The 24,988-nt window shown below is 32.8% G+C and overlaps 2 protein-coding genes across 3 annotated transcripts in view; both read right to left on the bottom strand.

The window, feature by feature from the left end:
- Window positions 1-24,988, bottom strand: part of LOC129231438 (uncharacterized) — a 181,034-nt gene that overhangs the window by 80,361 nt on the left and 75,685 nt on the right. The window lies entirely within an intron of this gene.
- Window positions 17,434-21,009, bottom strand: LOC129231119 (uncharacterized protein K02A2.6-like). Its single transcript, XM_054865366.1, has one exon. It carries the CDS (start codon window positions 21,007-21,009, stop codon window positions 17,434-17,436), a length of 3,576 nt encoding a protein of 1,191 aa, XP_054721341.1.

The raw sequence follows: 24,988 nt of genomic DNA, 5'->3' as shown, positions 1-24,988 counted from the left end.
TATAAATAAGTTATAATATTTGTTGGTTGCTATGTCGTAAAACAATTGATGATAAGTAAAGTAAAATGTCACTTAAGGTACAGTCATAGAAAAAAAAACGAAACACTCGTTCGTATTCGCAGACTACTGACACTAGAGACACGTGTAAGGTGTTATTTTTTCAGGAATAATGTGTTCTACATAATTATGTTGATAAATTGTTGTTAAGGGGTCGTCTTCATATTAAAACAAGCATCAACTTCAAAATTTTCAATGGGAACCCCCCTTTATTATCACATATTTGTAATCAGCATCTATTTTTAACATAGTATACAAATTTTTGTTAAAATTGATCCAGTCATTGCTTCAGAATTGAGTTTTGAAAAATCCCTCTCGTAATGTTAAAACGTATTTTGATATATTTACACATAACACATAAACTAGACTAGGAACGGCAAAGATTGTTTTTTTATATTAAAATATGAATCGGCCCAATACTAAAAACATCATTTACAACAACTAAAATGCAAAATTAGATTTTTTATAAATTATGATATAATTTTTTGAAAAAATATGATCTGAAACCATATTAAATTTTAATAGAAAAAATCTAGATGAACTTTTATGCGGGAATCCAAAATTTGAGCTCAAAATATTCAGTAGTTTTTGCGCTATGCTTAAAAATTCATTTTTTCCCATTTTAGGGGACCGTATACCTTTTTAAAACAAAAATTATGAAAGTAAGTTTCTTCTTAAAAAAAAGAGCAAAATTGTTCAACAAAATAAGCAAGCCAATTATAACGTGGGTTTTCTACATTAGAATTAAGTCTATGAATTTTTTAAATGTATAAATTTATTCTCTGTCTCTGCAGATTAACAACACAATATTGCAATCGTCAGTTTTTTGTGGATACCGTTTAAACGTCAAAATGTAAATAATGCGAAGCACTATTTCATTGCCTAATAAAATAATATTTTACAGAACATTTTAAATTAAAAGCTAAACGTAAAATCCTACTTTTTTTTTCTGCGTTGACCAATGCCTTTTGTAAAAAAATAATTCTGAAAAAAAAAAAAAATTAACATACACATTTTTTTAAAAAATATACAATTAAACCTCATTGTCCTTGCTTGTCATGTTGCAATAGGTAGTGCAGAATGGCTAATATCAATGATAATTTGCTAAAAGGTAAAATTATTGCAATGTCAAAATCGGCGAAAAGCACTCGAAAAATAGCCGACAGCGTGAAATTTCTCCTTTAACACTATCCATATGGGTCAGTAAATAATATTTGCTCTTAGATCAGTTTGCTGATTTCTACGAATTATTATTATTATTATTATTGGAAATTGTTTGAATTATTTTCAATGTGTTAAGATCTAATAGAGGACATGTCAGTCGCCAGAGTGGCAGTGGTGAAGCCCAAATTCTGCACATAATGTAGTTGTTGTGGCTGATTGTGAACTTTTTTTTTTTGTTTTTTTTTGACTTCGTCAAAGATTTAACAAAACAGTAATTTGGGCGTAAGATTAAGTAGAGTTTTTGTCTATTTTTAATTGTAATTTAAAAACTATTTTTCTATTTACCATTGCCATTATCCGTGCATTTCACATTAAAATCTTTCTCGCAAGCCAAAGACTAATTTTCAAAATAATTTCTGCTTTTTTATATAACATGGAAAAAGAAAGAAAGTTATTTATAAAAAAAAATTGTTATCAACTCCTGGATGCCGATCTTATTATATGCATGCGTTTCAAGACCGAATTTCGGAATATTGGGCTCTTTCATTTCAATAAAAGAAACACGGGCGACACGGACCAGCGTCGCGGAGAGAAATATTTCCCATGCATTAATTGCAATGCACTATAGCTTAGGTTATCCCCTCCGAACACTCTTTGAGTCTTCCTACTCATGGGCATGACAGCCCTGACCAAGGATTAACCAACCAAGGAAGCTGATGTCATGTCATTGAGGCTGAGAGTTCACACAAACTGGTGGATAAAAAATTTATTTCACTATCTAGAGGCCGTAAATAATACAACAGATAAATTTACTTTACCTACCAGTTTGTTCGCACTCTCAGCTTGAATGACCTGACTTCTGCCTCGACCACGATCAGTTCTGAACCCAGACACTCAAGTCCACAACAGAGGCGAAATTGAGGCAACTGGATAGACTAACCCGGTTGTAGGTATGCTGTGCGTAGTTGTAGAATAGGTGCGACAGCCTGCTGCTTGGTACTATGGAAAATGTTCGCAAGCAAATATATGTGCGCAAAACAAAATCAAATAATGCTTAGCTTTGTTTTTAAGTGCAAAGTTACAAAATCCGAGAAAAGACAAGAAATCTGATTTCGGTTCACCTTGATTTAAGCTAAAGTAACTTTCGAATTTAAATTACGGGTTGGATCCATCTCGAATCTCGTTGCTACAAACAGCATTGGGAAATTACTTACCTAAATTGCTTTTAAGAGACATGTTTGACCAAAACCGCTGATTGTGTTATGCCTTTTTAATAATACCAGTCATTGTGATCTTTCACATCAAATTTGGATTTAAAACAAATTGCCGTTTTTTGATTAAAGTGAAGCCGCTAGAACAACTACTGTGTTTGTCAACTCTGTTAATTCAAATAGCCAAACGTTTCCAAATAAAGTTCGAGTATGAAATGTTTGCGCATTAACGGGTATTTATATTCTCCTGTTTCTGTTTTATTTTTTAGATTGATAGTCGGTTCATTTTATGTATTGAAAGCAAATTTTCACGGAATAAACGGGCCTTGCTTTGCTCAAGTCACCAATCTATTTAATGCTGCGTTTTCCCACGTTAGGTGGTATATTTTTTATATTTTGGTATGCGATATACCAAACTTCTTTCGATGTTCTGCGAAATTAAAACGTGAATTCCATTTTACATCAAAAGACCTTCTATTCATTTCAAAATAAACCAGTAATATAGGTTCAATACATTTATCAAACATATTCACATCATGACTCTAGGTATAAGGTTGGATATTTACATTTCTATGAGGCTAATGGCTGAATGATTAAATAAGCAATCCAGTAGGTTCATATTATGAAAAGTCAAAAAATTCCATTACTTTCAGTAAGTCATTATTTTATTTATTACACCACGATCTATACGAGGGACCCGTCAGTCCCCATCCGTCTTTCTAAGGTTAATCCAGACAGACAAAAATCAGTAAATATTTTACTGCTTTTCAAAAAAAAAGTTTTCTACCCTAAATTGCCTCGGCGCAACATTATCGGCCAAAAAGTACCGAATTACGAAAAAAATAAAAAGGTAAACTTGAAAAAATAATGAATTTAGCTGGATAATCTAGTTCTTACTTTACATTCCGCTACTTGATAAGCCGTGACCTTGAAATTAGCATTTTGAATGTGGTGACGGTCCCTAAATCGTTTTCGTTAATAACTTCTGTTCTACTGCACGGAATGCAATGAAATTTCGTACCCTGGCTACACTTCGCTGTCTAAACATAATTATGTAGCAAAAAATAGGGGTTCCTATTTGAAAATCAAGACTTAGTGCTAATTTTACTTTTTATATGGTCCCTTATCAAAATTTCACCTACGTAGTTTTAAAGATGACTCTAAACCATGTCAGATGACACCTTTCTTTCCTTTCTAGCATGTATAATGGCAGAATAATTAAAAGTGTTTCGTTTTTTTTTCTATGACTGTACATATAGAAAGATAACTTAATTTACAAATTCAACAAAAATGTATCGAGAAATGTTTACTGTAATGGACAGTATTTTCACTCCTAATTTGCTTTTATTTTGTATTAATTAAATATTTTTCATTTACAGAATAAAATAATCAAACATCAATCAGGCAACTCATCTAAAGCTTGGACACCAGTTTTCTGCAACGAGACTTTTTTACAAAAACTAATTTTGCGACCATGCAAATTTGGAACCAAAATATCGGATAAATAAGCTCCTCTTATATAGTACCATAAGTTTAGAGAAATGAGACATCAACTTCGTCAAACCTTTTGTAGATTCTTGTAAACTCAAACCTGTTTTTGTGTGATGGATAGGGTCCGCTTAAAAAAAATCGAATAAAGAAATCGTTCGAAACTTCACGTGTAGCTCTAAAAATAGTTTTCGCAATAAAAATTACTGCTAAATCGCATAAAAAAAATCTACAAAAAATAGACCGTACAAAAACAGGTTTGAGTGTAGTGCATTATAGTTGCGGATTTTTTAAGATCACTTCTCGAAATCTCCCGAAGTTAATAGAAAAGCAGAGTTTTACTTTTATGTTTGTACTTCCTTTTGCATCGCGATTTTTTTTATGCAAATTATTCTGAACCACGTACAGCAATTTCAGAAGCATTTTCATATTAAAGTTTATTTATCGGAGTAAAATATTTACCTGAAGTCTAAATTGTAAAACCCTTGTAGTGCATATTATATATTTCTGGATTTGCGTAGACATTTTCTGCAGACGGTTTGTTTTCACATTGTATTTTATATTTGACATATGTGAATCCTTTCTAGTTTTTTTTTCTTCTTCACGGTTTACGGAATTTCATTACATTAAGACACAAGTGTCAAAAGTTCTTTTATTTTTTTAGAGTCATTGTCTTCTAAGAAATGTGGAAGTTTGAAACAAATGTTTTATCGACGGCATATATTGCATTGTGCCAACTTATACGTGTTTGAATATTTTTTTTCTAATACATAAAAAACATTTCTACAACGCTTAGTTAAATTTATAGTTTTGGTAATATTTCAGCAAAAACAAACGCAGACTAGTTGATTATACATAAAAAAAATGAATTAAAACATGATTTTTTTCCATTTTACTCTTTCGTATTTTCGGGAACAGTAAACTCGTTGGTGAAAAAATGCAATGTAGGGTTTAGGAAAGGCTATTTCCTTTTTTTATTCCCTTTTTTTTATTAATATGAATAGTTGCAGCTGTAAACCAACCATTTTACTAAGAATAATAACTTTCAAGCACAATAATAAATTTTCAACAAAGTTCAAAAAATTAAAAAAAAAAGAAGAAACAAAAATATTTTGTTTCAATTAAAACCGACTTATTCTCGTCTCAGCAGTATTTTTATCATTTTATTAAATTTCAAAGATTCAAGTCTTTAAAAAAATCTAATATATTAATGTGCATCAAGTTGAATAGCACTTAAAACGCTAGATGCTACATTAATGTTTTGTGTTGAAGCCTTCTTTAGATAATGTCTTTTAAACAAAGTAAGGAAAAAGGGCCTTGTTATTGACATTTTTGTCGAAAACCATTTAATCTCATCTGCTATATTTTGCATGTTTTTAGTTTTTTGATAACCTTCTTTAAGTGGTAATTAAAGAATCTTCTATATCTTAGTTTCAGTTCTAATGATCATACCGACAAAGGCATTTCTTCTTCAAAGTAGTTTTATCAATTAAAATGATTTCGATTGTTTTGACAACTAACTTTACTTTATTAAATTTAATACGTGAAAAAACAAAACGTCGTAAAAATACAGTCTGCAGGAGAATTGAAAAGTTGTTCAGTTGATTATTAATCAACGTGTTTATTTATTTTAAGAAGTAACAAATTTATTTTGCGTTATAATGACTATCTTTTCTAGTCTATAGCACTACAGTATAAAATATTAAGAAACTTTACTAAGTGTTTTCATGTAACGTTTCGGGATTTTAATGGTTTTTATACACTTCCTGGAAAAATCAAGTATCATTGTCAAAACGTTTCCTGATTGCGACAAGTCGCACGAATGCAAACTGCTCACTGTTGTGAAAAATATTTTTAGCTCCCAGTTTAAAGATAAACTGATCGTATTTATATAGTCTATCTGTTTCGTCCCGAGTACGGCCTGTCCAGACTGATTAAGCTCCCAAAGAAGTAAAGAAGTCTATAGACTGCGTAGCTTTGCAAGAATTGCAGCTGAGAAAAATTCATGATACTTGCTTGTAATTCTTTCTTACCTTTGGCCATGTTTGCATTACTGCAATTGGAACTTTCTTGAAAAATCGGAAAGTTACCAAGCTACTATATTATGCGTACCAATGTTTGCATTAAAGTCCCAGAGACGCAACTGGATTTAAACGGGAAGATTCGAGATTTTTTCAGGAAACTTCCAGGATAATATCAGAAGGGTTACTGAATTTTGGTTGAAAACGTTCCTGGTTTTTACAAGATATGTTACTAGCAGAAATTGGGCACATCAGCTGCCCATTATTTTCCAGGAGCGTTTCTGTATCGTTTTTAGTGTACATGGCTCTTTAAATCTCCTTTATTCTATAAAATGCAATGTTTTTTTTTTTTTTTTGCCCTTTTTTACCATCTTAAATTTGTTAAAACGTATATTAGTAAGCTATCAGTTACAGTAGAGTGAAAAACTTATTCAATTAATAATTAATAACGGTTTTCTTTATTTTAAGAAATAACAAATGTGCCATTTATTTTGCGCTATAATGACTATCCTTTCTAGTAATTGCACTACATGGTTCTCCAATTCTCTTTCATTCTATAAAATGCAATGATTTTACGCTTTTTTACTATTTTGCATTCGCTAAAACGTAGATTAGTAAACTATCAGTTACAGCCGTAAACCACTTCTAAATTGAATTCCATACGATATTGTAATAGTAAGAAAAGTAGGTAGTTATTGAAATAGTACATAAAAACATGTTTTTGGGCGTTTAAATTGTTTGACCTCGTCTCCCCGTTTTTGAAACATAAGGTTTCAAGTCTCCAGAAAGTTTAAGAAAATTCGCCAGTTTGTGATGCAGAGAGAAATAGATGTTTTTGAAAAACATATACCATTATTCTACTTTAATGGCTACTGGTTCAGTCTTTTTCATTATTGCACTATTAATGTGAAACCATGGCAACGCATAACTAAAACTACATAGTTAACTCATTGAAGCTGAGATGGGTTTTACAGTGGCATCTAAACCAATTCAGCTGCAGTCTCTGAATGTCGCAAATGCAATTTCAATTTACACTAGTTATGTTTAGAATATTTTTGATGGTAAGAGTCAGAGTTCGTTTTCATAATTAAATTTTGCTCTGTTGCTCCAAAAAACATTGTTAAGAACTAAGGAATGTTTGTAGGAGCAATATCTTAACAGCACACTGATATTAAAAAATATTATCATGTTGCGTACTTTTAAAATAATCAATTAGTAATTGTGATACGCGAAAAAAAATGAAAAAAAAAAAAAAAGAACATTAAAATTAAAAAAAAAAAAAACTGCTCTTAAAACTTGCACCTTTTCGGAAATGTATTGATTCGGACGCAAAACTTAAAAAACGTGTCACATCGATCATGAAAGAACAAATAGCAGGATGAATAAAAATATAATGTTAATGAGTGTTTTAATGAAATAAGAGCGAACTTTATTTCATGACAATTAACGCATCTCTGTGCAATCAACCGAAATAATCAATACAAGATAATTGTGAAAAAAAAAAGAAATCAAACACTTTGATATGCTTTTACAATTTGAAGAAAATAGTATACACAAATAAACGTATCATTCTCAAACGCCTTCAAGTCTATTTCAATCTTGATTTAACTGTTTTCTCATTTTACATGTGAGTTTGAAAGTAGCAACGTTGACCATTATTGAACGAAACATGTATTTAATAGCATAGTTGATAGGAACAGTTTGAAATGCTATTATATTCTAAAAGATAATAATATAAACAAAGAAATGTGTCATTCTCAAAAAAACCTTTCACTCAATTTCAGAACTTTTCTTGTTTCAGCTGTTTTCTCATTTTACATATGAGTTTAAAAGTAGTAACGCTGACCATTAATGAACGAAACGTGTATTTAATAGCATATGTAGGTAAATTGCACGCTTTGGCACGCGAAGGAAAATTCCAAAACGAAACAGCTAAAATGGAAACCTTTGCGTGAGCGGAACTAAGTAATTTCTAAACAGTCCGTTTACAACTCTAGAAGGGAACTAAATTACTTCAACTCCATTAAAGAGCTATTGATTGGGCAAATGCATTGTACTGTATTATTACATTCGTTTCAAAATTCGAACAGATGGGTCTGCGTAAATGAGATTCGGAAGCATTTCTGGTGCTGAGAAGATAGAACATTTGTGTTAACTGTTTGGGGATTAAAAAAAAAGAGTAAAATATTTAGATTGAGGTAAATGTTTGAAAGACTAAAAATTGTGTCATTTGTTGGATAAACTATTTTACATTAAGTTACAGTTGCCATGTTCATTGAACATTGTGTGTCTTAATCCTATTGTTATTAGAATAAACATCTTGAGTTTCGGGAAATTAGAGCATTTCCAAATGTTTTTAACATTTTAATTTTACCACTGTACATTTTAATATTTCGAAAAAGACTTGGTGAATACACGATATGTTACAAATTTAAGGTTGCTTTAACTATTTCATAACGAAAAACTCATGCTTCAACTATGATACCGACCAATTGGACCTCTTCTCGCTATTGTTGATATTGGTTTCCTTTATTACCCGACTACGGCAAAGCCAAACGGAAGGGATTTTAGTTGTCTATGCATTTTTGTATTTACGGTTGCTCCACCGTAGCGCCTAAGCTATTCATCCGATTTTGATTTTAAAAAAAAGGTGTCATTCGTTTCGTAATTGTAACTCGAGCAATTTAAGCAACATTTTAATCGACTTCTAAACTAGGAAACAGTCGAGTCTACCTTAAAAATCCTAATTTTAACAAATTTCACTCATTTCGCTTTATAGCACGGGTTTTAAATAAATGCATTAAAGACTGTAACCATACTACGGGAAAAAAAGGAGAAGGTACGAAAAAATTTAGGCGTTCATTATTACAGTCTTATTAGGTAAGAGCAATCTCTTATAATCTAACGACCAAATGGCACGACCTTGAGGGTCAGGGATTTGGACAAAATTCTAGCTATAGGTCCATTCTCACTAGATATGAGCGCAGGTAAAGCGGTTTGACTGCATAGGCCCTAGTTTCTCTGTAACGAGGGTGCAAATTTGCTAGTTAGGCCACAGAAATGCAATGGCGTTGCCATTGGAATTTCAGAATTCGACACTATGTTCGATCTCCCAACACCTTTTTCATCTTTTGTTAGTAAATTGAGCATAAGAGGGAACACGTATTTATTTATGGGCATTATCTAAGTTATTTGAAAAGCCGAAACAATCTTGTATTTTTGTTCTTTTGTGTGACCATTTGCAATAAATCAGAGTTTTTTCTCTTCTCCCACTTTTTGCTTATCAATGTGGGATATTTTTGATAGCAGACAATAAATATCCAGTTAAAGTAAATGTTTCTACTATCGAACGATAAATACTTGTTACCAGCAGACAATTAATGTAAAACTAAAGTAATTAACTTCATTTGCAAACGATAAATATCATGTTACTATGTTATTTTGCCATTTAAGTTATTGAAATTAAAAGTAGTAGCCAATTTGAATTTGAGAACCACTTATTAACAATTGGTATTAAACGTAATCAATTCAAAGACAGCCATGAAAAAGGCTCATTCTGCAGTACAATAGCAGAAAAAGCGATAAAACTGGTAATTTTAAAGGAAACTCCATTGCATTTCTGGGTCCAAATTATTAACTTTGAACCCCCGTTGCAGCCGAACTAGGGCCTATGCAGTCAAGCCGCTATACCTGGGCTCATATCTAGACCTATATCTAGAATTTTGTCTAAATCCCTGACCCTCAAGGTCGTGCCATTTGGTAGTAAGTTGTCTACCAATTTTATGTAGTAACATTATAATTCAACTACAGGATCCGTCCCGACTAGAGCCCCTTGAAAAAGGGACTGGGGAAAACAAAACATACAAAGGCGGCCCTACGCTTTTCTTTCGAAGCATCACATAAAAGGTGGTCCCACAAGATGTACAAAAGACAATCATTTGTCTTTGCATTAAGACAATTTACGTACTGCCCGTCTTAGAGCCCCTTGAAAAAGACAGGCTGACTTATCCGACATTTTGGTTCCAAGACAGAATTGGATCCAACCTCGTTTCTAGTATTTATAAATACGTCATAATATTCGCTGGTTGCTAAGTCGTAAAATAATTGATGATAAGTTGAGTAAAATGTCACTTTAGGTAAATTTTGAAAGATAACTTCGTTTACAAATTCAGCTAAAATGTATCGGGAAATGTTTACGGTAATAAACCTCATTTTCATACCTTATTTGTTTTTAATTTGTATTAATTAAATTGTATTCATCCACAGAATAAAATAATCAAACATCAATCGGGCAACACACCTAAAGTTTGGACACCAGTTTTCTGCAATGAGGCTTTTGTACAAATGTTTATTTTTTTCGCCCGATAATTTTGGAACCAAAATGTCGGATAAGTCAGCTCCCCTTATATAGGAGCCTTAGTCCCGACCTTGTTCGGATTGAATAACTATCTGTCTTAAATCAGCATTGTGCAGGTAATTTTCAATTCAAAATGTAGTAGTAAGCATCATTTATTGATTCTCTTTTATTAACCGACTTCAAAAAACGAGGTTATGATTTCATATTACGGCTTTTTATATATGTTTTCGAATTATTTCAACGCTACTGGACCGATTTGATAAAAAAAAAAAATGTTTGGAAGGGTATACTTCTCAGATGGTCCCATTGTAATTTGGTCTGGATCTGATAAGGGCCCGGGAGAAATCCAAGGAACTTGAAATTCCACACGTCACGGTCACGTGGTTTTGCTGTTATCGGTGTATTTTCACACCTAAAGTTTTGGCTTTCTCTTGAAATTCTCGTGGCATATGGATGATTAATTTTCTCAACGCTGCGCCGCCTGTTTAATTTTTTATTATTGGTGTTACTAATGTATTTATTACTGCGTAGCAAAGCAGTAAATAAAATATATTTTGCTACATTAATAGCTGAATCAATTACCTTAATATTTTCTTTACTAATAAATAACTTTATTTAAGCACTAAAATATAAAGTTCTTTATTTAATATTTCAGTTTTTAAAAATATTTAGTGTTCAACTGAGGGAATGGAATACAGAACACCCCTCCCCCACGATTTAATTGATATTCTTTAATAATATACATTATAACTGTGTATGATTTCTGAAGTTTGGCCGATATTCTAGATTTGCTATTTCACGATGCCGCCAGTTCAATTTGAAATAAGGGTTTTAATTATTAGCAGGCTTCAAAAAAAAAGGAGGAGGTTCAGGGCGGTCATTCCAAGCTCGTCAGCTTGCGAGATCGAGATTCTCGCTCACGTGATCGGTTGTGACGTAGAAATGTCGCAAAGTAGTATTCTAATCTACTCGAACCTAGTCGCAAGCTAAGTTCGAGCTACTTTGCGACAATTCTACATCACAACCGACCACGTGAGCGAAAATCTCGATCTCGCAAGCTGACGAGTTTGGAATGACCGCCCTGAATTCGTCGGATTTGTTTTTTCTTCATACAATGTTACATAAATACTCGAAGACACCTGCACCCAGGGCCGTGCACGGGGAAGGGCACCTGTTGGCCCAAGCCTGAAGGGGGCCCAATATTTTTATAACTAAGGGTGAAATATAGGGGTAAACAATATGGAGAGGGGCGCGGACAAGTCATTTGTGATGGGCTCCAAAATGTCTGTGCACGCCCCTGACTGTACCGATAAGGAAAATTATTTTTTGTTTGAAACGGTATGCTTCCTCGGCGGTCTAATGGTAATCAAGTTCAGGTTTGATGAAATTGAAGGAACTCTTCAAATATCATACTCACATTTAAATAGGTTTGTACTTTATTAACTTAGTATATCGTCTCGCTTAGTGAACCGGTTTTTATGCTTTTTTTGTTTAGTGGTGATTTTGTTAGGGGTGTTCTAACTTAGGTTCCAAATCTTTGATTTACTCTATTTGTTCTTTAGGGAAAAGTTAAGGGTAAAACAATAAAATTCATGCAGTTTCCCTTACAAACGATTAAATATAAAACCCATTGATAAACAAAGGCCATAAAACAAAGGTTTACTAAAACTTTCTTTACCTATAGTTAAAGAAAGTACTATTAAGATATATTATTACTGTAAGATATATTATTATGAGTAAATTATACTATAAGATATATTATTAAGAGTACTGATATTGAAAATTTTGAATTAAGGATTCTCGGAAGCAAACATAAAATTCATTCTATTGGAATTTTTAATCTTCATCTATAGTGAGGCCATGTGAAGAAACATGCGATTTTTATCACCAGTTACATGACACGTATTGCGAAACATAAATTACAATTTACAATATTACAATTCTAAAATTTACAATTTTACAAATTTAAACTTAAAGCGATTTCGATTTTTTTTTATTTTTAGTGACTCGTGCATTTGCTTTCGTAAAGCAAACTTTGATAAAGTTGAACTAATGATGAAGACAATTTCTTTTGTACATAGTTACGCATTTGAAAAAGCCTTTTTTCACAGTCGTCGGAAGTATCTGAGACGCTCGCCGTGTTATTTACAGCACTAAAAAGCAAAAAAAAAAAAAAAAAAACTTTTAAATAAAAAAAGCCCTCCTTCAAAAAATACCCAGGAACTAAAAAGCACTGGTCGAGATGGTTCAGAGCAGAACTGTCTACCAATTACGCTACTTAACTCTGTCGGTCACAACGCCGAACAACTTAATTCGGTGATGTGAGATATTTTTTCTCCGAATGTGGTTAAAAAAAAATTGATTATAATCAAGCGGATGAAAAAAAAAACATTTAAACGGAAATATCCGACCCAGATACGAACTTGGATCTTTCCAACTTATACGACAATAGTCCATCCCACCTAGCATGTGTCAAAACTTGCAAATTCTATTCATTTTTCTTATGAGTAATAAAAAACAGAAAAAACGGGGGGGGGGGGGTTTCACAGTGAAAGTATTTTTTAGTCCTAAAATCGATTTTTGTCCTTAGCCGGCACGAAGAGATATAAAATGACGTGAAATCATGAAATTTGATCGATAAATAAGGAAGGTCTCGCATAGCGACAGAAAAACAGGCTACAGAAATAATTCATAAGATAAGATATTGAAGAGAAGTGTTTTTATTTTTGAAAATGATTACAATTTGCCATAGCAGGCAAGTTGAACTGTTATAGCTAAGGTGCAACATGTGTTAATCATTTAACAGAACAGTTGATTACAAAATCAGTTTAACTAAGTACGTATTTTAAGCGTGGTTTCTTAAATATAGTCAATATATGACTGGCTATTTATTTTTTTGGCCAAAGCAGAAGGAAAAAAATGATATCCTAGTTAATAGTAATTTATTATTTTCTTTTTGTATTCAAAGAAATATTCATAGGTTAACTGAATGAAAAGCGTAATTTGAATTAGGGGTAGTACTTCTTTTATTAATAGGAAGGTCAAAAACTCATTAGAAGAATCATCATTTCAGCAAAGAGATTATTTTTTCTACACGAAAAAGGATTCTCTTGAAGTCTGAAATTTTAAACCTAATTCTTCTGTTTATGCTTACATTTCGCGTATTTTTCTGAGCGCAAAGCTTAAAAAAAAAAAAAAAAAAAAAAAAAAAAAAAAAAAAAAAAACTTTTCGATTAAGAGTCAAATTTAATGAACAAAAACTACAGACTGCACCAAGGTCTTGAACAGCAAGGAGCATTCCTAATTTATTATTTTTATTGCCTTACCTGAGATATATCTTTTACAGAAAGTGTACGCATAAAGCGAGATATATTGTTCTAATTTTTTATTCTGGCAGATCGCCCGAGCTAGGCCGGAACACTCGTTTAACTGGTTACCAGACAAACGCTCAACCGATTGAGCTGTTTATCTCTGTCGATCACAACGCAAGTTAAACATAAACATTTTAACGAAAAACTCTGGTGCTTTTAAACAGGGTTCTTTTTTTTTTTTTTTTTTTTTTGATAGAAAAAAACTTTCTTTAGATCGTGGGTCTTATTTTCGTCAATGGCCAGCTAGATAAGCTTTAAAATTAGGGCAAATTGATCAAAAATTAAGGAAGATCACACGTAGTGACAAAGCAACAGGCTCCAAAAATAATGCAAAAGGATGATGGAATAAGAATAATACTGAGTTTCGTTGGCAATAAAAGGGAGTAGTAATAAAATTTAACGGCAAATAACTACCATTTCACGTCAGGAGCACATGTTTCATAAGTATTTCCGACGATGTGAAATCAGCAGAAGTATACAAGGAGATTAGTGCGCTTGGAAACAATCCAAATGTCCTAGATCGTTTTGCGATAATGCGGAATAAGGCCCTGAATCGAAACTTAAGTAGCGACACGTCCGCCATCTTGGGGCTAAACGATGCTTTCTTCGATGTCTGCTATGGTGAAGGAGCATGTTTTGCTTCTTGATCGGGGTTTCTTATTAACTCCATGTTAATCTGCAATCAAGAAACGTCACATCCAAAGTAGCAAAACACGCTACTTCAACATAGCAGACATAAAAGAAAGTATCGTTTAAAACCAAGATGGTGGACGTATTGCTACTTAAACTACGAATCTAGGGCTATAGTGCGGAAAAGTGTTGAACTGTCACCATTAAAATGTGTGACAAATTTTGAAGTTCTAGGTTGATGACTTAAAATTCTAGGTTGATATCTTGTTGCCGCAGTGTTCCGAAAGTTATGAAAACTGGACTAATAATGATGAAATTGCAAAAACTGATAAATAATACTATATGAAAAAAAATATATGTTCATATCTTTTGCTACCTCTTTGACTCTCTCTCAAATTTGACTTACTTTGGTAATTGTTTTACTGGCCACTCTCATTTTCTTTTTGGGAAGAAAATACAAGCGTTTCATTTTTTGGCAGTACGCCAAACCTAGTTTGCCTATATTGTGCATTATGCGCACACTAAACAGTTGTTAGAAAATTAATTTACTATTAGATGCATGCAAACTTTCGAAACTATTAAATTTTAAAACTTAATGAAAAAAAAGCACATTTGACAAAAAAAAGAACAAATTTAAAATTTAAATTTGTGTACAGCATTTTTTTTTTTTTGAAAAAACATTATATTTGAAGTTTCTTGGAAACACATACGATTGTCCTCTCTTTATCAATAAAAATCGTATTTTGGAAAAAAAAAGTAATGGAACAAGTGTTTATTAGGCTGTCAATATGGAATCCCTGCTTTTATTATTGCTTCACATGTAAAAGTTATGATGAATTGAACATTTCACAAAAAGATAAAAGTGTTGCCATTACGAAGATGCAGAGAAATTGCGTATGGTAATGTAACTTGCATGCGCAGTGAACTCATTTCCAGTTAGTTTGCCTAGCATTATCTTTATTATATCCGCACTGAAAATATAATAAGGTTTAAATTAAAAGAAGCTACAAAATGAATGCAGCCAGAATTTACTTTCTGGTAGGTAGAATTTATAACGATCCTTAAATATACAGTTAAACTCTGTTCGTCCGGATTAACTTGGACAAAATGCAAACCGAAGAAACGAAAATCCGGGTAGTATGCGAAAAGTATTTCTAAATGAGCACTTATTAAAGCAAAAAAAAAGAAAGAAAAAGCTTTCTAACAGAACTACATGGTACCGTTTCTCGCAAATATTTAATCACTCTTAGTTCAACTGCAGTGGTATTGGTCTGACGCTTCAAAGAACGCCATATTGTTTGTTAAATTAGTACTATACTGCAATGTACGTTCTGTGCAGGAGTTGTATATTTAATCAAAACAAAAATCGAATATTTGGCGTATTTATAGTTTCATTCTTGCAATCATTATTTGAAATTATTTAAGTAGATATATGTTAGTTAACTTTATACAGTTGATACCCCCCGGAGAAAAATCTCCCCCCCCCCCTACGTCCCTCATTGTGACCATGACACACAAATGAATTATTGGGCACACTGCTACGTTTTCTCAAAAACGCAGAAAAGATTTTTAAAAAAATGAACCAAAACCACTCCCTTAAAGAAATCCTGGACTCGGCCCTGCGAAACTTTCAAACTTCGCTTTCCTAAAAGGAAAGTGTTCGGGATATTCAACTCGCCATGGATTACTGCCCAGTGATGATGTAAGTCATGTTTATAATTATGTTTGTCATACCTGTAAGTGGTAGATAACGCGGGAACGCACGTACAGGATAAATGCATTGACAAGAATCGTAATAGATCTTTATATTCTTAGTTCACTATCTTTTAAGAATAATACTGCAGATGATTACTGATCACACGAAAGTCATATAACTTGTGCCACTTAGTGAGATGGTCTCTGTGACGGTAAAAGGCATTATAAACACAAAACATTTAAGTTAACAGCTTAAACGCCAATAAAAAGGGATCAATACAAACATCCTCACTGACAGAATATTCTTTATAAAAAAAATCAAATAATAATTTTTCGATTCAGAAAAAAAGTTTTGTTCACTCCTAGGCAGAGCCTCTATCAATGATTAACATGATTTAGAGTATTATTCTTACAGCACTAGCAGCACATCAGTTATCTCATATTCCTTGCAGCCCCGTTGTCCTGTATGTTTCCTTTGTCAATTTAAGTAATTCGAATTTCTATCATCACCATCATCAAATCTGAAGGTCCAAACGTACATCCTACGTAGTACAACGTTATATAAGAGAATATTGTATTGTTAACTGAGAAGTATACGTTGCTTTCTCTTGATCAGGAGAAATGGGGTAAATCACTTGATTTCAAACCTCATAATAATGAAACAAAAGAATTATTTACTATTAAACTTCAAATTAAAAAGTATCAACATTTTATTTAAGGGGGTCCGGGACACATTTTGAAAAAATTTTTATTATGTACTTTAGAGTTTTGAAATTTTTTGAACTGATTCATCATTTATTTAATAAGCAAAATCATAACATAAATATGAAAAAAAAAATTTTTTATTTAAATTTAATTAGCTTTTTCAAAAAAATGGGGTTGCTTTAAAGTGCTATAACTCAAAATATTGTTGGTCAATTTTCAATTGTTTTTCAAAAAAGTATGCACAAATATCTAAGCTTTAATTTTTATTCGGCGATTTTAAAAATATTGATTCAATAAAAAATAAAAACAATTTGAAGAAAAATTTCGAAAAATTCGAAGATACTTTTTTTTTTTAATCGTAATTTTTGCAGTAAACGTTTTTTTTTCGAATTCGCCGAATAAAAATTAAAGTAAATTGCTTGAAAAAGATATGCTCCAAGTTTCATTACTTTATCTCTATCGGTTCCTGTAGTGTATTTTACTAGTGAGGAGTAGAGAGATATTATTTACACATAGTTATTTATTTACTACGGACAACACAATTACACTAACGTACACATAACGCTACATCATCGAACTGTGAGATCGAAATCGAAATCGAAACCAACACTAACTAGATAGCCTCGAACTAAGAGCATTAGAGTTCTATTCTTTCGGCGCCTGGATCGAGGTTATAAACCATGGAGGAAAGGATAACAGGGATATTATCAAGGGAATATTACAATCTCCCACGCTTAAATTACATAGTCTGCAAGATATGGTGGTGGTTGACGTATTCTTCCTGATCTTCGAATAGGAAGATTTTGGAAAGTTCTGGCACGGTTTGAATCAGTAGAAACTGGATCAGGAGGTTTCGTCTCGATCCGAATTTCTGATGGCAAGGGGTCGAAATGATTTCCACTTGAGCTGGAACTCCTTGGATAAATTACTTCTTGAGTTGGAGAAAACGTTACTTTTGGAATTCTGGAAACTTCGCACTTTCTCAATTGGTTGACGTGTCTTTTTATAATCTGGCCTTCATCGAGTTGTATCAGGTAGTGCAGTTTACCAAGTCGTTGTTTAACGCTTCCAAATCTCCATGACAGCTTATTGTTGGCATAAGACCGTGATTGTACGCGATCTCCCACGCTTAAGTTTCTGTGGTCTGGTATGGGAGGTGATAAGTACTTTGATTTGTTTTCCTTGTTTGGTGGACGTAATAGATCTAGTTTTATTCGAATTTGGCGTCCTAGATACAGTTCTGATGGAGTCTTTCCAGATTGTAGAGGTGTTGCTCGATAGCGGAATAAAATTTCTCTTACCTTTTCCTGTTTAAGAGTTTTGACGTTTCTCTCCGCGAGGCCATTGGTTGCGGGATGACCTGGTGCTTTTAGTCTATGCTTAATTCCAAACTCCTTGCAAAATTCTGAAAATTCACAGCTTTTAAAAATACTTGCGTTATCGGAGACAAGTACTTGAGGTAGTCCATGAACACTAAAAATATCCTTTAACAAACGTATTGTAGAATCACTAGATGGAGTGCTTTTTTGAATCTTGATTTCAGGCCATTTTGATTTTGCATCCATTACTATTAGAAAATTATATCCTAAGAAAGGTCCAGCGTAGTCGATATGTATTCGTTCAAAATTGGACGAAGGCTCTTCCCAGTGATGATTCGATATTTTTCCAGGATTGTCCTTCACTTCTGCGCAACTTCTGCATTCTCGGACTAGATGCTCGATGTCTCGATCAATTTTCTTCCAATAGCAATATCTTCTTGCTAAATTTTTCATCTTGACAATACCCAAATGGGTGTGATGGACCTCTTTCAGGATATCTGCCCGAAGTTTCTCTGGAATGTAAACTCTGTGTCTTTTGAAAATTATGCCGTCTTGTAAAGAATATTCAGGATCATTACAGCTGCCTGATGAGAGTTCTTGTTCCAGTGCTGACAGTTCTGGGTCATTGTCTGTCTCTTTAGAAATTACCTCATATGTAATTGAAGAAGTATAAATTTGATTTATAGTTTGCCAGTGAATAATATCGTCTTCTTGTAGAACGTTTGGATCTTTTAGCTTCAATGGTGCCCTAGAAAGGTAATCAACATTCTGGTTTTCTTCACTTCTTTTATGTTTGACTTTGTACTGGTACTCACTCAGGAATGCTGCATATCGAAGTAAACGGGATGATGTCATTGAGGGTATATGACTATCATGATGAAAAATTCTATATAAAGGACGGTTGTCAGTAATCAATGTAAATTCTCTTCCAAAAATATAATTGTGAAATTTTTGAACTGCAAATTTAATAGCCAAAGCTTCTCTGTCCAATTGGCTGTAGTTCTGTTCTGCTGCTGTTAGAGATCTTGATGCAAATGACACTGGCTTCTCGACACCTTTTACCATGTGCGATAAAACTCCAGCTATGCCGGTTGGACTTGCATCGCATGCGACCGTGATAGGCAAATTTGGGTGGTACGGCATTAAAACTCGGTCACTTGATATTTCATTTTTCAATTTGATGAACGCGGCTTCACAATTAGCAGACCAGTGGAATTTTACATTTTTCTTTAGTAAATATCTTAGCGGATAAGTAATAGATGATGCATTTGGCAAAAATTTGGAATAGTAGGTAACCATACCTAAAAAGTGTTTCAATTCTTCCACATTTTTCGGTCGAGGTGCGTGAATTATTGCTTCAGTTTTCAGGGGACACTTTGAGATTTTGTTTTGCTCAATCACATATCCTAAATATGAAATCTTATTTTTGAAAAAATGACATTTTGAGCTATTTACATGTAAATTGTACTTTTGTAAACGTTCTAAGCATGCAATCAACCGATCGCGACACTCGGAGAGAGTTTCTCCGTGGATTATTATATCATCGAAATATGTTGCAATTCCCTGAAGACCTATCAATATTTGGTCCAAAATTCCATGGAATTCACTTGGAGCTGACTTGATACCGAAAAATAAACGATTGATTTGATAAGTTCCTTGATGCGTAGAAATTGTTTGAATTACTTTACTTTCATCGTCAACGACTACATGCAAATAAGCTTTGAAGAGATCGAGTGTACAAAAAAATTTAGAGTTTCTGAGACTACTTAATATTTCTTCTATTTTTGGTATTGGATAATGTGCATCTTTCAATTGAGGATTTACGGCCACTTTATAGTCCACACACAAGCGAACACCACCGTCGGACTTGGGTATAACAACAAGTGGTGAACCCCAATCGCTACAATCCACTTTCGTTATTATGTGATCGTGTTCTAGATTTTTAAGTTCCTCGTTAACTTTCTCGCGTAAGGCAAAAGGGACATCGCGGGCTTTTAAAAATACAGGTTTTGAATTTTCTCGAAGTTTTAATGAGCACGTAAAGTCTGGAATTTTCCCAATTTTTCGTTCGAACACGGTAGGAAATTGATTTATGATGCTATTTACTACATTTGAAACATCAATTACATTAACAGGAATTTCTTCAATTTTATTACTTTTATCAATATCGGATAAATTTATCTTCAAATGTCGAATCCATGTTCTTCCTAAGACTGGTGTAAACATATCTGGAACTATGTACAAAGTTTCTATACTAGTGATATTTTTATATTTCACACTAACTTTTACAAGACCCAATGGTTCAAAAATACCATGAGTGTATGATCGAAATTTCACCTCTGTAGGCTGCAACTCATTTGTTAAATTTAATAAATCGAAAGCTTGTTTAGTCAAAAGTGTAAGTCCTGCACCTGAATCGACTTCAAATTTTTGTATTTTCCCTTCTATCTGTACGTTAACCCAAAAATTTTCTGAATCGCACGATAGGTTAGATTTGAAAACATCAACAATTTGTGTATTACTTGAAAAATTGCTTACTGCAGCTACCTCTGTAACATATTCATCCTTGCCGACACATTGAACTTCATTTGCTTTTTTATTTTTCAAAAGTGTTGATAAACAAACTTTTTGGACGTGCCCTCTTTTTTGACAAAGTTTGCAAAATAATTTTGAAACATCAGCACGACATTCACGGGAAAGGTGATTTAAACGTCCACATCGTAGGCATGTATTATGTATTCCAAGTTCACGGAAATTTAAATTTGAAGAAAACCTACGCCTAGAATTTGATCTATTTCGATTTTCAGAGTAACTTCTCTGTTTACTATTTGAGCGATTCGATTTAAACTGATTTCGTGATCTCGAAATTCTGTGAACTTCTTCTGATTTTGCAGTTGAATTGTGTTTCGATAATTCCCGGTTGTCTATTTTCGAAGCTTCTAAAGCTAACGCTTGTTCTACAGCTACATCGAAAGTTAAATCTGGAACCATTAACAGTTTTTCTCGAATTACATCATCTCTCAACCCTCTAATAAATTGTGCACGCAAAAACAAATTAGCAACTGAAATTTTACAGTCACAATTAAATTCACAAGTCGAAGTAAATTTGCGTAGTGCCGCTACATAATCAGATACAGTTTCATTTTCGTTTTGGAAACGGCATAGAAATCTGTGCTGTTCGATAATAATGTTAGGTTTAGGACACAAATGTTTTTCAAGAACAATTATTATTTCATCATATGACAATTCGTTCGGAAGTTGAGGAGCGATTAACGAGCATAATAAATTATAATGTTCAGATCCAATGCAATTGAGTAATATTTTCACACATAACTGTTTATCTTCGAAAACGTTCTTGATTTGCAAATAATTTTCAAATCTGTGTTTATACTGTAAAAATGTCTCTGCGGATGCATTAAAACATTCGAAATTTGATAAAAATGTAATCGTACCTTTTTCGTTGTGCTCAGGAACATCTTTGTTTTCGTCTTTTTTCAAGATGAGTTCCACGATTCTATCATTACTAGCGGTTAGAACTTTTAATAATTCCGCAAATTGCTAAGCATCCATAATGTTTTAATCCTCGTCGCCAATTACTGTAGTGTATTTTACTAGTGAGGAGTAGAGAGATATTATTTACACATAGTTATTTATTTACTACGGACAACACAATTACACTAACGTACACATAACGCTACATCATCGAACTGTGAGATCGAAATCGAAATTGAAACCAACACTAACTAGATAGCCTCGAACTAAGAGCATTAGAGTTCTATTCTTTCGGCGCCTGGATCGAGGTTATAAACCATGGAGGAAAGGATAACAGGGATATTATCATGGGAATATTACAGTTCCTGACTTATAAGAGTTTGAATGCAAGAAATCGGGAAAAATTGCATCATGGAGAAAAACGCGTTTAAAGTTTTAAAGTTATGTACACATTCGTTAGATGCATGCAACAAAAATAACTATAACTTTCGTTCTATTTAAGGTAGAAACAAGATTCAAACGTCCTCTTAAGCAGAAAAAAACGAAGCAATTTTTCAAATTATAAAAAAAAAATTGCAAAATTTGAGGATTTTTGTGTCCCGGACCCCCTTAAGCTTGATAGTTTTTTTTTCCATTCCGAACAAATTCGGGACGAGCCGCTACTAACTTAAACGACTGTATACTAAACTACTTCAAAATACAGCCTCCTGAAAGAAAGGTGTTCTCGAGAAGAAACGTTTTCACAGAGATGAATCAACCAATGTAGGTTTTTATGTTTATTACGATGTTGGCATACTTTAAACTGGTAACGCAAGTGGTATAAGTTGAGCCTTACCTCAAGTATTTTCAAGTAATATCACAGCTTTTTAAAACTTCGGCAAGACGGACTTTCACCTAGAAAACTGCACAGGTCGTAAAATTAAACATTCGCTTCCCCTCTGATCTCTCCAGGAGAGTGGCGTTGCTTTATCTACCCCTTCTACACGCTCTTTGAAATCCGAAAGCAGATGACCACTCGACCACGTGACGTGCATTGTTTTTGCTCCGTCACGGAAACAAATAATTAGTGCAATTTCAAGTTTCATCATTGGAAACCCATGAAAAAAATATTGGATTCATGCCCCGCTTTCCAGAAAAGTTAGACACTTTAAAATTCAAAAATTGTTATTTGATTAAATTAACTTTTATTTAATAAGTGTATTGTAGATGAGGTTTAGTTTGAAAATTTTATGGATGATCGGAGGTTTTTAGTTTTTGAAATATTTACTTTTTCACCGATTGACTTAAAATTTTGAGCAAACATTTACGTTGACAATCTCTATTAATAAAAAAAAATGTGCTATGATGTATCTATAATAACCAGCCTAATTAAATTAATTACTTTCCACCGCGTGGTCGATTTGGGGGAATTTTGCGAAATTTTTATTTCTTACAAAAAGTTCGATTTATTTTTTTGTCTTGAAATTTTATACTAATTTTACAATCATAGCGATGTATTTTTGGTACAAATTTAGTTTGGTTATTTCAATTTGTATTAGCTCCAAATTTATAAAATTGTCATTTTGGAGGAGTAATTCAAGTTTTAATTATATGTTTTATTAAACGCACATGAAACTAACGCACACTACCATTCTGTAGTGAATTTACTCATTTTTATTAAAAAATTACAAAACTTAAAATAAAAAATGTTTTCGGATTTTATTGCATTAATTTCATTTGTTATTATTTGTTGTCTACTATTTTTAATTTGTGGGTTGCATTGTTTGCAGTTTATCTATAAATATTCTGTAGAATATTTTTAAAAAGCATCTGCAGAAAATTTGAGCATATTTGGAACATGCATTCTGCAAAAAATCTACAGATAAATACTGCAGATTTTCTTTAGAAAGCATGTTCCAAACATCTTAAAAATTTCTGCAGATTTAAAAAAAAAATTCTGCAGATTTTTTTTAGCTGGGAAACTTTTGGAACAATTTGTCAGCAATCAACAATTGAAAGATTGACCAGGTTTTACTGACACAGGAATAGATTGGCCTCCCAATTCTCCTAAACTGACTCCTTGTGACTTTTTTCAGTGCGGCACATTGAAAGACGAAAGACAGTGTCTGTGGAAACAATCCCGCTATTTTAGATGAACTCGAATCGTTTATTGGTGTTACATGCGATTCCATTTCCTTTGAGACATTGCAAGACGTCATATCAAATTTCATTTTTCGTTTATGCCACGTCATTCCTTCGAATGGTGAACACTTTGAAAAAATTGCTGCTTCACTTTCTTTTTTTTTCTCAGACTCCTTTCAGAGAAAGAGCATTAACGCAGAGCACCACCTGTTGACAACTTTCGTATCTAAATGTTCTTATTTTTTTTGGCACCATTTTTAAAGTTTTGCTAATAAACATACAGTTTACCACACAAATCTATCGATCTTTGTTTTACAGACATTTAATTTTGAAATCGGAGTTTATTCGCTGATCACCCTGTATATTTGAACACGTTACGAAAAGTTTTTAATAGAAATAAAGAAGCAGTCTGCATTTGTCATACCATGGAGTGTAATAATCTAATAGTATAGTAATGAAATGTTTATTTTATAAGAATATGTGATTTTTTTTTTGTCCGAGTAACTTTAAAATTAAACTCTATGTTTTTGTTTTGGCAACACTTTTCCAGTTATAAAAAAAATCTATAATGGGGCAAATTAACTCATGCTCTTTGTAAAAAAAAAGAATGATAACAGTGTCATGTAGAAAGAGTCTGATTATTGCAAATGGATTCAGCAAATCAGACAAACATATTTACTAAATATAATCAAGTTGTTTTGCGCCAATATAACGTGTAAAAGCAGGATAATGCAGTCAGACAAAACCGGTGCGGTCATTCATTTACAGGCGGAAGAAGTGTAGATGTAAAAATCGCGTTTCAACTAACCAATTTTCAGTGACTTAGGACAGTTTTATGTTATTGGGTAAATAAATAAAATTGTCAAAAAATAGGTTATGCATTTGTTTATTTAAAATGAAGATTTTCTACATTCAATAAGTCATCAACAGAAAATGATATATAAAAAAAATAGTCATGTTAATATCGAAATAAATTTCTCCACCTGCGGAACTACTGGATTCAAGGCAGAGCAAATTCTTCCTTTTTGGATTCAGGTTTTATGGAATTTATTACTTAAAAACTTTACGAACCTCAACTAAAAACATTCGTCACATAATAGAGGCATATATTGCTAGATTTTAATCCCAGAATAATAATTCTAGATCTTTTTCTATCACAAATTTTTAGCTTGTATGAAAAACGGAACTTTAAGCTCTGCTCTCCCTTACTTATTTTGGGCTCTAATACGATACGGATCCTCCTGTCTTCAGATTCGTTAAATAATCATGAGCTACCCAAAGCTGATCAATAATCCATTTATGTGATGTGTCTTAAGTCTTTATGATCTGTGATCACAAATTGTCGTTTCTACCGATA

The sequence above is a fragment of the Uloborus diversus genome, chromosome 10 (genome assembly GCF_026930045.1).
Source record: "Uloborus diversus isolate 005 chromosome 10, Udiv.v.3.1, whole genome shotgun sequence".
Lineage (NCBI taxonomy): Eukaryota > Metazoa > Arthropoda > Arachnida > Araneae > Uloboridae > Uloborus > Uloborus diversus.
The sequence above is the reverse complement of the archived record's forward strand: the minus strand, read 5'-3'. Positions and strand labels throughout refer to the sequence as shown.